The sequence below is a fragment of the Triticum urartu genome, chromosome 4A (assembly GCF_056163025.1).
Source record: "Triticum urartu cultivar PI428250 chromosome 4A, HENAU_Tu73, whole genome shotgun sequence".
NCBI classification, from domain to species: domain Eukaryota; kingdom Viridiplantae; phylum Streptophyta; class Magnoliopsida; order Poales; family Poaceae; genus Triticum; species Triticum urartu.
This window is the reverse complement of record NC_141876.1, coordinates 537,468,290-537,485,638: the sequence shown is the minus strand read 5'-3', so window position 1 is coordinate 537,485,638 and position 17,349 is coordinate 537,468,290. Positions and strand designations below refer to the sequence as shown.

General features: G+C 46.5%; 2 protein-coding genes across 3 annotated transcripts; both read left to right on the top strand.

Moving 5' to 3' along the window:
- Positions 1 to 1,943: 1,943 nt before the first annotated feature.
- LOC125552623 (F-box protein SKIP28-like) lies at positions 1,944 to 9,505 on the top strand. Of its 2 annotated transcripts, XM_087518816.1 has the most exons (4): positions 1,944 to 2,248; positions 4,859 to 5,175; positions 5,630 to 5,923; positions 8,760 to 9,505. In XM_087518816.1, the coding sequence occupies exons 1-3, from the start codon at positions 1,997 to 1,999 to the stop codon at positions 5,919 to 5,921; spliced, it is 861 nt and encodes a 286-aa protein (XP_087374942.1). In that variant the 5' UTR covers positions 1,944 to 1,996; the 3' UTR covers positions 5,922 to 5,923; positions 8,760 to 9,505. The 2 variants fall into 2 exon arrangements, with proteins under 2 accessions (XP_087374942.1, XP_087374941.1); XM_087518815.1 differs by lacking the exon at positions 8,760 to 9,505 and having other exon boundaries at positions 5,630 to 6,051.
- On the top strand, positions 6,570 to 8,713 carry LOC147976475 (uncharacterized). Its single transcript, XM_087518817.1, has one exon. The coding sequence runs from the start codon at positions 6,719 to 6,721 to the stop codon at positions 7,325 to 7,327; it is 609 nt and encodes a 202-aa protein (XP_087374943.1). The 5' UTR covers positions 6,570 to 6,718; the 3' UTR covers positions 7,328 to 8,713.
- Positions 9,506 to 17,349: the final 7,844 nt, after the last annotated feature.

Genomic DNA, 17,349 nt, shown 5'->3' with positions numbered 1-17,349 from the left:
CGTTTGTGCCCAGGAAACCATGGTTCTCTACATTTATAGCAAATTCCTTTTTCTCTTGCTTGCTGAATAACCGTAGCAGCAGGAACTATAGGAATGTTAGTTGTTTTTGTTCTTTCAGTAGCAGCAGGTTTTCTATAGTTTGGAGTGTAATTTTTGCAGCTGGTAGTTGAAGGACTGGACTTTTCAATTCTCCTTGCAAGCCACATTGCTCTCTGCATGTTGTCAGGATAGTGGCATTCCAGGTGACTTTGTATGTAAGGGTTTAACCCAGATATGAAGCTATGCATATAGTAGCTGTCAGGAACTGCAGGATTGTCTCTTCTCATCAGGTTCATGTTTTGTTCAAAAGCAGCAATGTATTGAGCTACAGTGCTGGTTTGAGTCAGGCTGTGGAAAGCTTTGACATTTTCACAAACAGAAGTCACTACAAACATGTCTGTCAGGTAAGAGCAAAACCTGTGCCAGGGCATGTTTGTGACTAGAAAACCTGTGCCCCTCCACCATTGTATTGCTTCTCCTTTCAAATAGGACACTGCAATTTCAGTTCTTTGCTCTAGGGGAGTTCTAGATGCTTCAAAGAATTGCTCAATGTTCTGAATCCATGAGTCAGCATCAGTTCCTTCAAATCCAGAGATATTGAATTTAGCAGGTTTCACACTTAGGATGTTCCTTCTCACATCATTGTGAGTGTTTCTGGTTCTATTTTCTTCTTGTCTCTAAACTTCTTCAGGGATGTCAGCAATTGTCATGATTGGTTACTGTTGTTGTCCCACTCTGCTCTGTGGAGTGCTGTTGTCAGGTCTACTGCCAGTATTATTTGGGTGTCTGCAAGGAGCTTTGGGAGTGCCATCTAAGTTAAGTTCTTTCCTTGTAGCCTTGTCCACTAGAATAGCAGACCCAATATTGTTTTGTGGTTGCAGTTGTTTAGGTCTTCCTAGAGGAATAGTGGTAGTTGCCTTGTTACTTGCTTGAGCTGAGGGAGGATCACCATCATCCTCTTCCTCTTCCACTTTATCTTCCTGAACCAATTTCCTCAGGCTGGCTTGGATCTTTTTGAAATTTCTGTCAATGCTTGCAAAGTTCCTGTTGACTGTTTCTGTGAAATCATAAAACTCCTTCTTGTCTTCCTCTCTGTCTTGGCGTAGAGCTTTTATGTACAATTGTAGGGACTCGAGCTCCAGAACACCCGTATCCAGTGATTCGTCTGGAGTCGCCATCCAAAAAGATCTGACCTAGAACAAAAGGGGGTGGGTGAGGGGGAATTTTACCACCGGATCTCCGGCAACCGTCCTCACTGCTTGTCGTCGCCGATGAAGAAACAGCACTAGGAGGGTGGGTTGGGTGGGATTTTACTCTGTAGAAGTGTTCTACAGAAACCTCCGCCCCAACCTTCCTTGCTGCCGAACGATCTACCGCCGCCGTCTCCTCCCTGCGTCACACTGCCTCCTTGCCGAAACTAGATCGGATCTAGTCCAACTCGCCACCTCCAAGGATCTAAGAACCTGGCTCTGATACCAATTGACAGGGTCTAGCTACTGTCTGTCACACATCTCAGAAGAACAGAGTAAAAACAGCGAAGTTTGAGAACGAATTGCGAATCAATTTGGGGAAGATTTGAAACGCGTTAGCTAGGGTTTGCCAGCCGGAACACGGCGGCTCAAAGGGCCAAGCCCAGAATCATCAGAATGCCCTCTCCACAAGCCGGAGGAGGGCTTAAAAAGGGAAGGAGCAGGTGAAAAGCGCTACAGCGACATGTTCAGTTACAGAGCTGCGGTAAAGTTTGGAAAGAGACGTTACAACGGTCTGAGCCACACATCTAGAGATCTACGGTGGAGAGTGATTAACTAAAGCGCGAAGCGGTACACGCGCTGGAGCCGTAGGATCGTAGATCAGTGGATGAAGAGCACTTGGACAATTGAAACGGTATTGTTGCCCATCTAGCTGTTGCCGCAGTTGCCTCTGTCCTGACACCGCCCTGTTCCTCGCCCTGGGTTACATGCGGCTGCCTGAGCTGCTAGCCTACTGGCGCATATGCCGCCTCCTCGGCGAGGCCGTCGCGGGGGACCTCCACCTGTGGCGTCGCCTCGCGGTAGAGCGGCCGCTCAGCGGCTGGTTGACCGACCAAGTCCTCCTCAAGTTGACTGCGAGGGCGGAGGGGACGCTGCGGTCTCTCCGCCTTTTCGGGTGCCTCCACGTTTCCGACGCTGGCCTGCTCCGCGTCGTCGAGCACAATCCCCGCGTCACCGAGGTATTGGGAGGTTTCCGGCGCGTGGTTGTTTCCTCTAATTGAAGTGTGTGAGGTTGTGAATTGGTGAATGAGTTGCATTCTTGCGTGTGGAGTCGATGGTGCGCGCGCACTGTTTGTTGTTATGCCTGGCGTGGTGGTTGCATAGGTTCAGCAACTCGGCTCATGTTTCCATGACTAGAATGCGAAGGCTAGGATGTAGTCATTCTTTATTTATTCTACTAGAACTGGAATTTACCGGACTGCAGAATCCTCATTGAACCGCATCACTTGCTGAATTGCAGCTAGTGGATCATTTAGTGGAACAATTTAGGCCACGAGATGTGAATGCTATGACAAATAAACCATTGCCAGTCGATGTGTGCTTTTCTCCTGAGGTTGTACGGTTTGTTCACCGGAGGCTGGGGCCGGCAATGTAGGGTAGGGGCCGTGGTCAGTGTGGGTAGGCAGCGGGAGATTGAGAAACTAGAGAACTAGATTGGGTTGAGAAAGCATATGCGAAGAGAGACTTCTCTTACTGCTTATCCTCAATGATACAATGGGTATGCTTTTATAGCATATATGCCTAGGACTCAATTAACTAGTACAAGTACTCTATCTAAACTGGGCAAGGACACAGATTGTGTTTTCTATTTAACCTCTGTTTCCTATGCCTGGACACCTCAGCTGCTGCTTGCTGAATCGGAGTTGATCTCTGCTTGTGTAGAGTTGTGATCAGACTCATCAAGCTGCTCCTGATCCTGTCTTGCCTGCAGGTCGGCCACAATTTACCTGCTGTTCCTGGACTACTTGTGCGACTCCTCATACTCTGTGAACTAGTTTGACTCAACAACATAGATAGATAAGCTCATATGAGCCTAATGAACCAGAGAGACAGAGCCCATGCTGTGTATGTATCAACTGTGAAGAAACACATACCACTTTTTGCAAGGAATAAATCTGCTAAATTTTACTGGTACGAACTTGGACGTGATGTTGACTAAGAAACTAAGCTTGTTTTTTGCTGTATATGATTAATTTTAGGCTGGTTGGGATGCACTTACAAACCTTTTCATGTGCACCATAGAAAATATGGCAGTTCAGTTGATTAATTGTTTTTACTTGCGCTAGGCAAAACGTTATACCTATCGACAATTAAAGAACACATAGCTAGGCACCCCCTGATATATATGCTATAAATGCTTTGGCAGTGTAGAACACGGCAATAATTAGTACTCAGTCACTTCAACTTCAGAACTATCATGGCCTAATGATGTGAAGAAATTCCAAATACCGGCAATGTCTAGCTAATTTGAGTTTTTTTCTTAATGCCGGCATTGACAAGAAGACTTCACGTGAACAAAACAGATCATCAGTCAGATTAGCGGATCGAGAGTGAACAGATTGGGGTGGCACTACATGGTAGAGTTAGGATGCGGCGCTGGTACTTAGTCATGTCCTTTTGCCATTTCTTAAATCACACAACTTCATTGTCGCGAAACAGCTGCAGATCAGAATCACTGCAGGGTTCTGTATAGGGTGTTTATATATAGTGAGGTTACAGATCTGTTTGGATCTCTGTCCCTCACCTTTCCGTGGAGTGGAATTTCTAAATGCTTCATATTATTTTGCTTGCCTTGGCTCATGGTGATAGTGACTGGGGTTAGGGCCTTAGGGGTAGAATCAATATTGACATTAATACGTATAAATGTATGGAGTGATTGAATCCTTGATAGATAATCCTGGGATATGTATTTTCTTATACAGTACATTGCATTGGAAATGTTTTTTTGTTCTTGGCTACAAATTTCGGTAGCACTTAGACCACTGCAATGTTTGCGAATTATATCTGATACTACCTTCAATCTGGCTGCTTTGATATTAAATTGTTAACCTGCTTGGCTGTTTTGCTTTTTTTAAGGGCAAATCCTAAGTTCAGAAACTTGTGGATTACTTAAGTGTAGCTTTATCGATCCAGGGGTAAAATTAGCATGGCCAGTTTGCCAATTGCCACATCTAACTTCCAAAATGGAGAGGGTTAGCCAGTCAGGCATACATGAAATTTATTTAGATATATTTTGTTTTTCAACTACATGATTCTGAAATTATCTATTACTGGTATACATTGCTTTCCTTTCCAAACCAAACTGTAAGCACTCCCCAAATACCAAAAGTTCCGTCAGAAAAAGATTCTCCCTAGACATGCTCGGAATCAGTTCAGTTTTGAGTTACTAATGTGGAGCATTTTTATTTCAGAATCATGATAATTGATCCCAACTTCGTATGGAACACTAATGGGCTTGTTTATTTGCCCCTTTCAATTTTTTTGCAATGATTTGGGGTTTCTAGCCAAAGTAAAAATGACAAATACTTTTCTGAATTGATTACTAATATGGAACCTTCACGCCATCTTAACCTCTGGTTATTGATCATAATGAAACCAACATTTACAGTTCTTCTATGTTTGCTTGATTGATAATTTGTTATCTCTAGATGATAGAATCGTGGTTATATGCACGTAACAGAAACTCTATGATGATTATACTATTACCAAGGGCTTTTGCTCACTTCCTCCTGTGCACTAGCTGCATGTACCTCTAAATGCATTTGATCTAACTTACCCTTAACTTGCAGATTTATGTGCCTGCATGTGCAGGCTTGACTGGTGATGGGGTGGTCAAAATTGTTCAGCTTCTGCACGAACGCAAGGGAAATATAAGTCGTCTCCGACTTGATGGTATCAGCGGGATGAGTAAGCATCATCTTGATATTATCATGTCTCTCATGTGCAAAGGTAACCCACAAGGGCAACAAGATAGAAGCCCACTTTTTTACAACCATAGAGCCCGTGAAGCGCTGGACACCAATGATGAACGCCCTATTGATGTTGATCTTTGCCCTGTGTGTGCGAACGTCAGGCCTGTGTTTGATTGTACGAGGGATGACTGTAGGTATGCAACCTCTGATCCTCTAAATTCCCACGAGATCTTCTCTTTGGGAATAGCCTTAGCAGTTTATTGGACTAATTGTCATTGCTTGATTCCTGATCCGCTCTGCTAGTTCAAGATTCATCTTTGATTTGTGATGTTCACAAGAGTCAGTGCTCATAGATATTGCTTGCCTTTTCGCTCTCTCCCGTGGTTGTGGAACAACTGACTTGGTCATGTTATTTTTTATGAATAGCCTTTTAAGTGATGGTCCCGAAGCTCATTTGTTTGCACTATGAATAGCCTTTTAAGGGCCACATGAAATCAACTTAGTTCTATTACCTGTTTTGTTGCTCTTGTCTTGAAAACAACTGATGCAAACATTTAGGCATCCTTGTATTTCTACAGGTCTAATGACTTTGACCTGAAGCAATTAAGGTTTGTACACCTCCATATTGACAATTTGGTTATATTTCAGGAAAGTGAGGGACAGCTTGTGGCGGTGCCAAGGCTGCTACTTCTGCTTTCCTAGATGCGAAAAATGTGGTGGCTGTATCAGTCCGGAGGATCTAGTTGAGGCTGATCTTGCTTGTTCAGATCTTATGTGCTTGGATTGTTGGCTTACGGTTCCTAAATGCAGCACATGCAATCGGCCTTACTGTGAGAGGCATGAAAATTTGATGGTGTCCTTGTCGATGGCTGGCCAGTTTTCATGCCAGCGTTGCAAGGAGCTCGATGCATCGCACGGGAATCAAGAAGATGACTATTAGAAGTGAGCTTTCCACCCCTCTCCTGTTACTGCAAATACTTGGGATACTTGCTTAGGCATGCATCAGCTGCTACTAACATTTGCTGTTGGATTTTACTAACACGTCGAGCTTACGATGCTAGCTGAACATATCTCGATGCTGAATTAAACCATCTCCAGCCGCGCCCCCAAGAAGGCCCCCCAGGCGATTTTTCGGCCGCCGGCGCTAAAAAATCAGCCCAGTCGCGCCCCCAAGGGCCCAGTTTTCATCGGCTAGGGCCGAAATTGGCGCCGGCGGACCCAACCCGAACCCGGCGCACCGGGGGTCGCTTGGGGGTGCCGGGCGAATCTTTTTTTTGGCGCGAAGAGCCGCGGGCCAGCCGCGTCAGCGATTCGGCTCTCTTCTCGCCGCTTCATCACCTCGTTTCCTGCGGCGAATCAATGCCAAAGCTGCGCGCTGCGCATGCTGCCGCGCCGGTTAGCCTCCATTGATGCCTCACGGGCGGCGTAGTGAAGGTCAGGCGACGCGCGTCCCCTCGGCTGCCACGCCATCAAGCCACGCGTAACGCGCCGGCCAAGCCTACCACACGGCGCCTCCGCCTATATAAGCCGACCACCAGCGCGCCGGAGGCACGCACAGACACTCCACTGCCGACGCGCCCATTTCTCCCCCCTTCCTCCTCTCGCCGTCTCCAGTTCAGAAGAATAGCCGAGCGCTTTCCAGGCGACGGCGCGGCGGCGAATGGCTTCGGGCGCCGCCATCTTCACGAGGACGAGGCTCGCCTCCTTTTCGAGGCCGAGTACCCGGTCCCGCCGGACATGCGGGTGCCCGAGGCTTGGAGGATCAGCGCCGACGGCGTGCCGGTGCCACCACCACCCACCGGGGCGGCGCGGCTTGCGGAGATCGCACGTATCCGCGCGTCCCTGCCGCGGGCGGCGAGGGAGGGGCCACGGTACGTCCCCGACAGCCCTCTCTGGGAGCCCTACTTCCGCCGCCGTCACGCCGAGCAGCTCAAGGCCACCAACGGCGTCGTGCCCTCCGGCAGGCTCAACTCCGATGGCCGGCGCCGGTGGTGGGGCATGCCCGGCTGCACGTTGGAGGCCGTCCTCGAGTACATCGAGGGCGACAACACGCCGCGCCTCGAGTACCCCGCTCCCCCGTCCTTCTCACGCCGCCGTGGAAGCTCCTGGACGCCGAGGCGCATGGAGCGGCCTGGGGCGTCCTCCTCCTCGTCCGGCCGCTCGTCGGGCTCTCCCTGCCTCCGCCCCGTCAAGCCGGAGCCCCAGGACACGCCTGTCAGCGCGCGCACCCGCAGCTCCGGCGTCCGCATCGGCGACTCCGCCCCGCCCCCCCCCCCCTCCCCGGCCGCTTCGTCCTCGTCGAGCCCAAGCCGGAGCCCGGCCTCCCTGCGGAGTACGAGGAGATAGCCCGGCGCGGCTTCTCCGACGAGGACGCCCTGTGGTGGATGCGGGACGACTACCTCCGGACGGAGATGACCCGGCAGACCCGGGCCCTGGAGGAGATCGCCGGCCGCAAGCGTGGGCGCGAGGACGAGCACGGCATCGTCGTCCTCGACAGCGACGACGATGACGCCCCCGGATCGTCCAACCCGCCGCGCCAACCGGGGGAGGGATGCAGCAGGGACAGCGGCGGCGGAGACGACGACGACGGCGGCGGCGACTACAGACGGTTCTACCGCCTCCTCGGCATGTAGAACTGCAAAGGCGGGCGGCGGGCAGCGAGCGGCGAGGTAGACGGCGAGGAGCAGCGATGGAGACGGCGGGGGCAGCCCGTGCTAGTTTTTTTTATTTTTTTTTGTAAAATATGTTTAAATTTGAACGAACTCGCCGATGTTTGCGATAAATTTGAGCCGTGTTTGCGTTGTATTTGACTTTTTCAAAAAAATGTGGGCGCCACGACTGGAGGGCATCACGCCCCCAGTGCGTGGTTTAGCGCCGGTGCGCTCCCAGGGGGCGATTTTTAGCCCCTCCTGGGGGGCCAACGGCTGGAGATGCTCTTAGATACCGATGTTCGTCAAATGAAGCAGATACATATTTCATGGACTCGTGAAATTGACTGTGAATGGCAGTCCGATGTTTACAACTGACATACTCCGTGTCCCAAAATAAGTGTCTCAACTTTATAGTAAAGTTAGTACACGAAAATGCATAGGAGCTCTCGGGTGCTACGCCCTTCTATATTTAAAAATAATTTAGTAATTAGAAAAAGTCAAGAAATCCCGAAACTTTTTATGAAATCAAACATGACCAAGTATTGCACTGGTACAAAAAGATTAAACATGGAATGACTTTTATTATATCCGGGGTTAAAGATTTCCCAAAAAAATGCTAGATACAAGTACTACTAGACCATGATAGCGCGCGTTGCTGCGTCCGTCAAGTTTTATAATTAAATGATAGGTACCGCTGAAAATATATATTGGCAAACATAAAATATTAAATTGTCCATAGCAAAAGTATATGTTGCTTATTTTTAAGTTGGGTTATTTCGGATGGAGGGAGTATATGTAATAAGCATGAGAACATATTTACCGAAACTTTGGACCATCGTAAGTTAGATGCAAAGCTGATACTTCAGGTTTGGCTGCCCAAACTGGGAATGAATTTTGTTGGATATGACAAAACATGCAGACATCTTTGAAAATGCTCCACATGCAGCCGTAAGCCCGTAACTGCCCAAGGTTTTAAAAATAAAGACATAGAAAACAGAAAAAGGACCGTTGGTTGAGGGACTGATGTAAGGAAGTCACCTCCATTGCATATGTATTGGTCTTTTCCTCCCAAACCTGCATGATGTGATTAGTTTAGTTAATCTGGATGAAGTTTTTTGTATGCCAAGGGTGGAAACCTGGAACACATACAGAGACACCAACATCGTCAAGACTTCATGCTCAATGGAGAGTGCGAGGTGTCATGCTCCTACAATTTAGTATGGAGTTTGGAGTACAACATCATGGTATGGAGGGTGGCCGTGGACGGATATACAGCAGTCAGACAAAGCAGCAACGCGAATGATTTGGCGAGTCTGCAGCAAGAGTCCTGCAGGAGTTGTACTGATGACGAATTCGAACAGGCACACTCGCACATCGGGGAGAAATGCACAAGAGGGAATATGTTGCCGACAGCAGGCGCCGCCACCGGCACCGCCGAAACGAACGCATGAATCGTCGGGACTTGGGAGAGGGACAGGGGAAGGATCGGTATGGGCCTTGGAGTATATTCTTTCTCGGCCTAACTGTGTCTTTTCCGGCCAGTCGTCCCGATTAATGAGATTACGCCCAGATCCACCTGTGGAGCAGCAGCCCGATCACCGTGGGCCGAGCGGGTAACGCAGGTGAAGGGGCGAAATTGCACCATCAAATCTAGACCGTTCATAAACGTGAACTGACGGCTGTCGAGCTCAAATTACTGTGGGAAGGCGTAGGTGGCTCATTTTTACTGTTTAGTAATTCATGCTATATTGTTGTCATAAATTTGTTTTTTTTGCCCTGAAGTTAACGAGAATCATTCATTGGCCAAACTTTTTATATGAGTACAATACCTAGTCATATTTGGTCCAAAAATATATCCAGGATTTTTTTGACGTTTTTTTGAATTATTAAATTATTTTTGAATATAAGGGGGTGGAGCACCCAAATGCTCCTAATCCGCTTCCAGATAGTACACAGTTATACTAAAGTTGAGACGGTTATTTTGTTTTGAGACGGAGGGATCGGAGTACTTATTATGGATGCCTTAATTTTGTTGGCATTTTGAACATTATTATAATTTGAAGATGACACCATTATTCACCCTAACTAGGCATTTAGCCCATTGGAATATACTTGCACATGTGCATCAAGTTTCCCAAGGGCAATGCTATTGACTAAAATGCATCTCATCTACACTTATTTCATGAGCGTGTCATAAATAACATAAAATCACTACAATTGAGGTTAGGGTTCCAGAAAACCAGTCTATAATTCTTCGTTAATAACCACTACTACAAATTTCATTAAACAGTTTGTGTGCACAGTAAGAGACATGGCGGCATGTGTCGCGGCAGCCGAAGGAGGCTTGCCGGGGCGGAAGCGGAGGCCTTGTGGGACCGCTGTGACTGTGAGCCGGGAGGTACGGGCTCACAGACGGCCTCCTTCCCATGTCCCTTCTTCACCACCTCCACATACGCAAACCGGAGTGCACACATACTCTGGAGTGAGAGGAAGGTGTTTGAGCAAATCCAACCGGCCGACCCAAACAGACGGCGATTTCGTTCGTTTTTTGTTCGTTTGGGTCGGCCGCCCGTTCGGTGTCCGTCTTATTTTTCATATGGGTCGGCAGCGCGCTTAACGTGCCGACTCATATTTGTAGGCGTGGCCGCCCAATTTTGCATTGCAATCAATATATTGTGAAATGAAAATTTAACAAACAAAATAGTCTGCCCAAATAAATAGTACAGTTTACAGGCCAAATAAAAATAAAAATGTTTCACATAGTTTTACGAACGAATAAAAGAAGATACATCTATTGGTTGCCAACATGAGTCCACATATGCTCAACCAAATCATTTTGCAGTTGCACGTGAGTTTCCCAATCACGCATGTCTTCATGATACTGAGTGAACTACTCAAATGTTGCCGCTACTCCATGCTCAGGCACAACATTCTCACTCTGAAACTGAAAGCCTTGATCGTACAGACGTTCCGGGCGCTCGTCTTCTACGATCATATTGTGCATGATCACACAAGCAGTCATCACCTCCCATAGTTTCTGCGTGCTCCAAGTATTAGCAGGATACCGAACGATGCCCCATCGAGATTGCAAAACACCAAAGGCACGCTCGACATCCTTTCTAGCACTCTCTTGCTCTTGGGCAAATCTTTTCCTTTTCTCTCCAACAGGGTTGAGTATTGTCTTTACAATAGTGGTCCACTGAGAATAGATACCGTCACCCAAATAGTACCCTTTGTCGTAGTTGTGGCCGTTGACAGTAAATTTCACCGGTGGGCTATTGCCTTCGGCAAGCCTAGCAAACACTGGCGAGCGCTGAAGCACGTGGATATCATTGTGTGATCCAGCCATGCCAAAGAAAGAGTGCCAGATCTAGAGATCTTGAGACGCCACGGCCTCTAGTATGACAGTGCAAGCCCTGACATGTCCCTTATACTGCCCTTGTCAAGCAGAAGGGCAGTTCTTCCACTCCCAGTGCATGCAGTCTATGCTGCCAAGCATCCCCGGAAAGCCCCTGCTAGCATTCGTCGCCAACAAACGGGCTATATCTGCAGTTGTCGGCTCTCTCAAGTAATCAGGGCCAAATACAACAATCACAGCCTTGCAGACCTTATACAGGGACTCTAGGCATGTAGACTCGCTCATACGGACGTACTCGTCAATGAGATCACCGGGCACTCCGTATGCAAGCATTCGGATGGCGGTAGTGCATTTCTGATAAGAGGAGAAACCAATCTTGCCGACGGCATCCTCTTTGCACTCGAAGTAGTCATCATAGCCGACCACTCCCTCTCTAATACGGTTGAAAACATGCCTACTCATACGGAACTGGCGGCGGAATTTGTGATGTTTGAACAACGGGTTTGTTGTATCAAAGTAGTCCTTTCAGAGAAGGAAATGCCCGCTCTCTCGGTAATGATTCAACGCCGGAAGGTGGCCCGGAATGGAGCCACGGAACAACGGCCGTTGGTTGTTGAGGTGGTGATGGACCAACACGGCAGCCAATATCTCCTCCTCGTCGTCGGTTGACGAATCATCGGAGTTGCAAATGAAATTGTGGAAAAAGAACTCGTTGGCGGAGTCCATTTTCGTACTTTGGCAAACTGTCGAACAGTTTGCGGGCGTCAAAGAAGGAGACGACCGGCGAGGGGAGGCGCGGCGCCCACAGACCACTACTAGGAAAAGGGCTATAGATGGAATTGACACTAATGGCGCACCAGACATGTGGTGCGCCATTATTATATACTAATGGCGCACCATCTGTTGGTGCGGCATTAGTGTGGAAGACACTAATGGCGCACCAGGCACACGGTGCGCCACTAGTAACAAAATGTTTTTTTTTCATTTTTTCAAACATAGTAATGGCGCATCCGGGCAGAGTGTGCCATTAGTAGTTAGAACTACTAATGGCGCACCAGCCATAGAGTGCGCCACTACTGTATTTTTTTTACTTTTTTGCAAAACTACTAATGGCGCACCGTTGCATAGTGCGCCATTACTAGTTTAAACTAGTAATTACTAGTTTAAACTAGTAATGGGCAATTTTTTTTTACTTTTTGATATCATGAATATTTTTAAATTTCATGGGCACCTTTTGAAATTCATGAATATTTTTTCAAATTTGATGATATTTTTTCATATTCCATATGAAAAAATATTGAATATTTATGAGGACACTCGATCTCGATCCCCTCCCTCTCGATAGCTATCCCCCTCGCCAGATTCCCCTCGCCGCCGAGCACCCCCCGCACCCTTCCCCCGCTCCACCGCCGCCGATGACCCCCCGCACCCTCCCCCGCTCCACCGCCGCCGACGACCCACCGCACCCTCCCCCGCTCCACCGCCGCCGTCGACCCCCCGCACCCTCCCCCGCTCCACCGCCGTCGCCGACCCCCCGCACCCTCCCCCGCTCCACCGTCACAAATGAATGCAACTAAAAATCCCAAAAAAAAATTGTTTATATTTTCAAATAACAAATTTGATGATATTTTCAAATAATAAATTTGATGATATTTTTTCGATTCATAAATATTTTCAAATAACAAATTTGATGATATTTTTAAAAAAGTATTACTGTTTTTATAAAAATTTATTACTGTTTCATATTCATTTTCATATTCATATTCATATTAATTTTCTATTAAATTATTAGATGCAACAAAATAATAATAAAAAAATCTTACTTATGGCGCACGGCTGGCTGGTGCGCCATTGCTATCTAAAAAAAGAATACTAATGGCACACCATCTCAGGGGTGCGCCATTGCTATAAAAAAACATACTAATGGCGCACCGCCAGGGGGTGCGCCATTAGTAATCTTCCCCCCTAGTCGCGCGATCCCTTTATCCCTCCCGCTCGCCAGATTCACTCCCCCCTCGCCAGATTCATTCCCCCCTAGTCGCCCGATGACCCCCGCGCCCGCCTTGTCGTCTCGGTTCTCGCCGCCGACGGCTTGCCCCGCTCCTTCCCTCCACTCCTCAATCGCCCTCTCGGTCCTCGCCGCTGACGGCCTGCCCCGCTCCTTCCCTCCACCCCGAGCGCCGCCGCCGCGCGTCACCGCGGCCACCGACCGCCGCGGCCTCCGTCGTCGTGCCTAGGAGCTGCGCCAGGAGCAACACCATCATCACCTTCATCGCCTACGTCCACGGATTGGAGCCGGGTCATCAAGGATCGAGCACATCGACCTCTTCTTCCTTATCACCGACCACTGCTTCTCGGCGTCGATCCGCGCTGCCCCGACCACCCTCGGCCTCGCCGTCTCCTTCCCCAGCTCCGCGGTGAGCGTCTCCATCGATTCCCCTATTTTTCTCCTTGTTTAGTCACTGTTTGTGCATGCGGGCTCGTGCTCACCGCGCCGGCCGCCCCTCGCTGTAGATTCTCTGATGTCCTTACCTGAAACTGAATATAAAGTCAATTTAAAAGTCAGTCTCCTGATCTGAATATAAACTTTATCTGAAACTGAAATTGAAACAAATGCAGTCGTAAAAATTCAGTTAAAAATTCAATTTTAGAGCTTGGCTCCTGATCTAAATATAAAGTGTACGGCAAGCTTATATTGCAAGAAAGTTTAAAATTCAATCTAAAACTCAATGTAAAATTCAGTTAAAGTGATCTGAATATAAAAACTCTTGGAGTAAAAATTCAGTCTAAAAGTCAGTTAAAGTTTCAGTTTTAGAGTAATTTTCAGTTTGTAAAACTGAGAAGTGTATTTTTTATTTTGAAACTTAGTGTAACTATTTTCAATTTTGATGGAAAATCAGTCTAAAAGTCAGGAGGGGATCTCTGTAGATTGCATATACAGATTTCTTGAACAGTGCTATTAATTACAAATAGAGCAATGTTGAAAATGAAACAAAAGGAATTGGAAACCAGAAAGATATGCATTCTGTTGTAAGTAAGCTAAGATAAAAAAGTGTTTACTTTAAGTAATTATTTACAACAAGCATCGTGTAGGAAAATGTCATGCAGGCTATAACTTGAACTTGAAGAACTCCTTAGATAGTTTTTAGTCTCCTTATACAAAGCAAGCTGAAGTTTGAAACCCATTTCTCCTAAGCAGACACTGAAAAATTGCAGATAAGTAGACACTAAAAATTGCAGCCAGTCAAAGTGTCATTTCATTTGGGAGCAGTAACGAAAACTGTATGTGCTGTCATAGGTGATGTGCTGTCAAAAACTGTATGTGCAATCTCCAGAACAATTATGCTTATGTGAAAACTGTATGTGCAATCTCCAAATGTATCATCATAATGTAGGTGTTGTGTTGTGTGATTCTTCATGCTGAGAACTTCAGCTTTTTCAACTTGCTGGACTATATGTTCATTGGTACTACTTGTGATGCTGCTGCTGTACTACTTGGGAATTTTGTCAACTTGTGATGTTGCTGCTGTACCCCGAGAGACCCTTGAGTTTGCCGAAATGTCGATTAACTTCCGTTCCGGCAAATTCGGGTACTCCATATGTCCTATTTTCAGCAAAGGTCATGCTGAAATTTTCCATGAATTTTAGCATGACTTTGCTAAAAATGGGACATATGGGGTACTTGCGACTAATGCATGGGCCGGGGTATCTTAGTACTTAGTTAAGTAGGATCAACTGCCCCGCCATTCTTGCTGCATTAAACCATAGGTGGCAATAGAGCCAAGTGATTAGGCCCAACTTAGAATTCTCGTTAGCATCGATAAACCCTAGATGATAAACCCAACATAGGTGGCAATAGAGCCAAGTGATTAATGCCAAGTGATTAGGCCCAACCTAGGGTGCCTCGGCATCGATAAACCCTAAATGATGAAAACTAACTTGGCTTCTATAGGGTGCCTCGGTGTCGATGATAACCTAAATGATGTACGCTTAGGCTTTTAGGGTGCCTCGGCGTCGACAAAACCTAAATGATGAAAGCTTAGGCTTTTAGGGTGCCTCGACGTCAACAAACCCTAAATGATAAAACCTTGGCTTTTAGGGTGCCTCAGTGTCGATAAGAACCTAAATGATGAAAGCTTAGGCTTTTAGGGTGCCTCAGCGTCAACAAACCCTAAATGATAAAAGCTTAGCTTTTAGGATGCCTCGGTGTCGACAAACCCTAAATGATGTAGTTTTGAATTATGAACGTAGGATATGTCGTCATCATCATTGGACGACGAAAGTCTCCCGGGGGAGTGCGACTGGTGCCACGACGATCAAGGTCTGTGCGACATGCCTCACCTAGACGATGATCGGCGCTTCAGCATTAAGCTCGAGGAGACCTTCGAAGTTGAAACGGTACACAACGACGACAAGTGTTATTTTCATAATTAAGCATGACTTCAACTATTTCAACGTGTAATTTTCATATTTTACAATTCGAGTATAGCTTATCCCATGCCATGCAAGACGCTATGTCTTGGAGAGGATGGATTTTGAAGACCATGAAATTTCTGAAACAAAGAAAATTTACCTAAGGACTCATCACGATGTGGACTTTGAAGTAAATCTATATAATTCTAAGAGCGTAACCCATTTTGGTTGAAAAAATTGGTAAGCATTTTGCAAGATGTATGGTTTTGATGAGGGTATGCTTATCACCACGGATCTTGGTAATCCTGACATCAACCAAGACAATATGGACATTTGGGTCCTTGTTGATACACCTCCAGTTCTACCTCTATGTGAGTTTCTCAAACATAGTTATTAGCTAATTTATATTGTTTATTTCAAAATAGTTGACAGCTTATTTCCATTGACAACTTATTTTTATTGTTCAAAGAATATGCGGGAGATGGTAGACAAAACCCACTACACCGATGGCTCCGAATTAACAACTTACAAGGAGAAAAATCATCTGGTTGGATTTTGTACTGACATTGAGAATTACAATATCCAAAATCAAACTCCTCAACATTATGGTAAATACGTGCCACTAGTGCATGTGTTCAACTACGGTAACTACCATGGAGATACCCTGGTAAGATTTTTACTATTACAACATCCGTGCATCTTTTGCATACTTCTAAAACTAGTACATCATTGCTAACTATGAAGTTATTACTATGTTTTTCAACAGATAATCCCAGAGAATTGTGTGCCTCATATGATGTATCAGAAAGGTAGTCTTAATGTTTTGAACATACAGCCAGGTCATCCTACGAATCTCAACTGTCCATACGAGATTTCTAAAAGAAGTGGAGACATGAAAATCAAAGGATGGAAAAAATGTATGGACAGTCGTAAGGAGCTTCTTGGAAGCAAAAGGAAGCGAAGCGCAAGAATTGGAGACAGGATGTTCTCCATTCTCCATAATGGAGAGTCAGGGTCTATATTGTTTTATGCTATTTTAGCTTAAATAGGGTATAGGTCCTGCCTAATACTGATGATCATGTGCTATGAACAATTAAGTAGGGTTGGTTCGATGACTATCAAGATGATGATCGTATGACTTGTTATGAATAATGAGTAGAAGTTGTATGATGATGATTAGTAGGACTTGTTAGGATTAGTATTACTTCCGACAAACTCGATACTCGCGGTCTCGAGACTTGTAATGTTTTATCTTTGTTCGGTCTTTTGAATTCGGAGACTAATATGATGAATTGTATTCGGAGACTAATCTTCTATTGTATTCGATGAATCTGCTGTTGCTGTGTGCTACTGTCTATATTCTGTCAAATAATATATTTTGTAACCTGTGCAAAAATCAGAAAAGTAAAAAAACCCTAATATTCATACTAATGGCGCATCACTATAGAGTGCGCCATTAGTATGCCAAGTATACTAATGGCGCATCCATCCGCAGTGCGCCATTAGTGTGCCAAAGCACATGGTTAAATATGGCCCTGGGAGGCATACTAATGGCGCATGGTGTTATATACTAATGGCGCACTAGGTGGTGCGCCATTAGTATACCAGATACTAATGGCGCACCAATGGTGCGCCATTAGTAATAAATACTAGTGGCGTGATACTAATGGCGCATCAGTGATGCGCCATTAGTAGGCAAAACTGGTGCGCCATTAGTAGGCCTTTTCCTAGTAGTGGACCAGCTAGCTGCCCTACCAGCGTCCGACGAGTGTGACGGCGTCCGACGAGCGTGCGGGTCATATGTGTCAGGGGCGGCGAGGCGTCTTCTTGGTCGCGGGTGGCTGTGCGGTGGGGGAAGCGGCGGCGGGAACTAGTTTGCTCCCCGACGGCGGTGGGCGCCTGGGGACAGGGGCGACGTTGCTGGGCAGATGTGGAGGCGGTGACAG

Excerpts from the sequence above, each read along its gene's own strand:
- LOC125552623 (XM_087518816.1), top strand. The coding sequence starts at position 1,997 with ATGCGGCTGCCTGAGCTGCTAGCCTACTGGCGCATATGCCGCCTCCTC. Across the intron at positions 2,249-4,858 it reads ACAATCCCCGCGTCACCGAG|ATTTATGTGCCTGCATGTGC; the intron begins GTATTGGGAGGT and ends CTTAACTTGCAG. Across the intron at positions 5,176-5,629 it reads TGTACGAGGGATGACTGTAG|GAAAGTGAGGGACAGCTTGT; the intron begins GTATGCAACCTC and ends GTTATATTTCAG.
- LOC147976475 (XM_087518817.1), top strand. The coding sequence starts at position 6,719 with ATGCGGGTGCCCGAGGCTTGGAGGATCAGCGCCGACGGCGTGCCGGTG.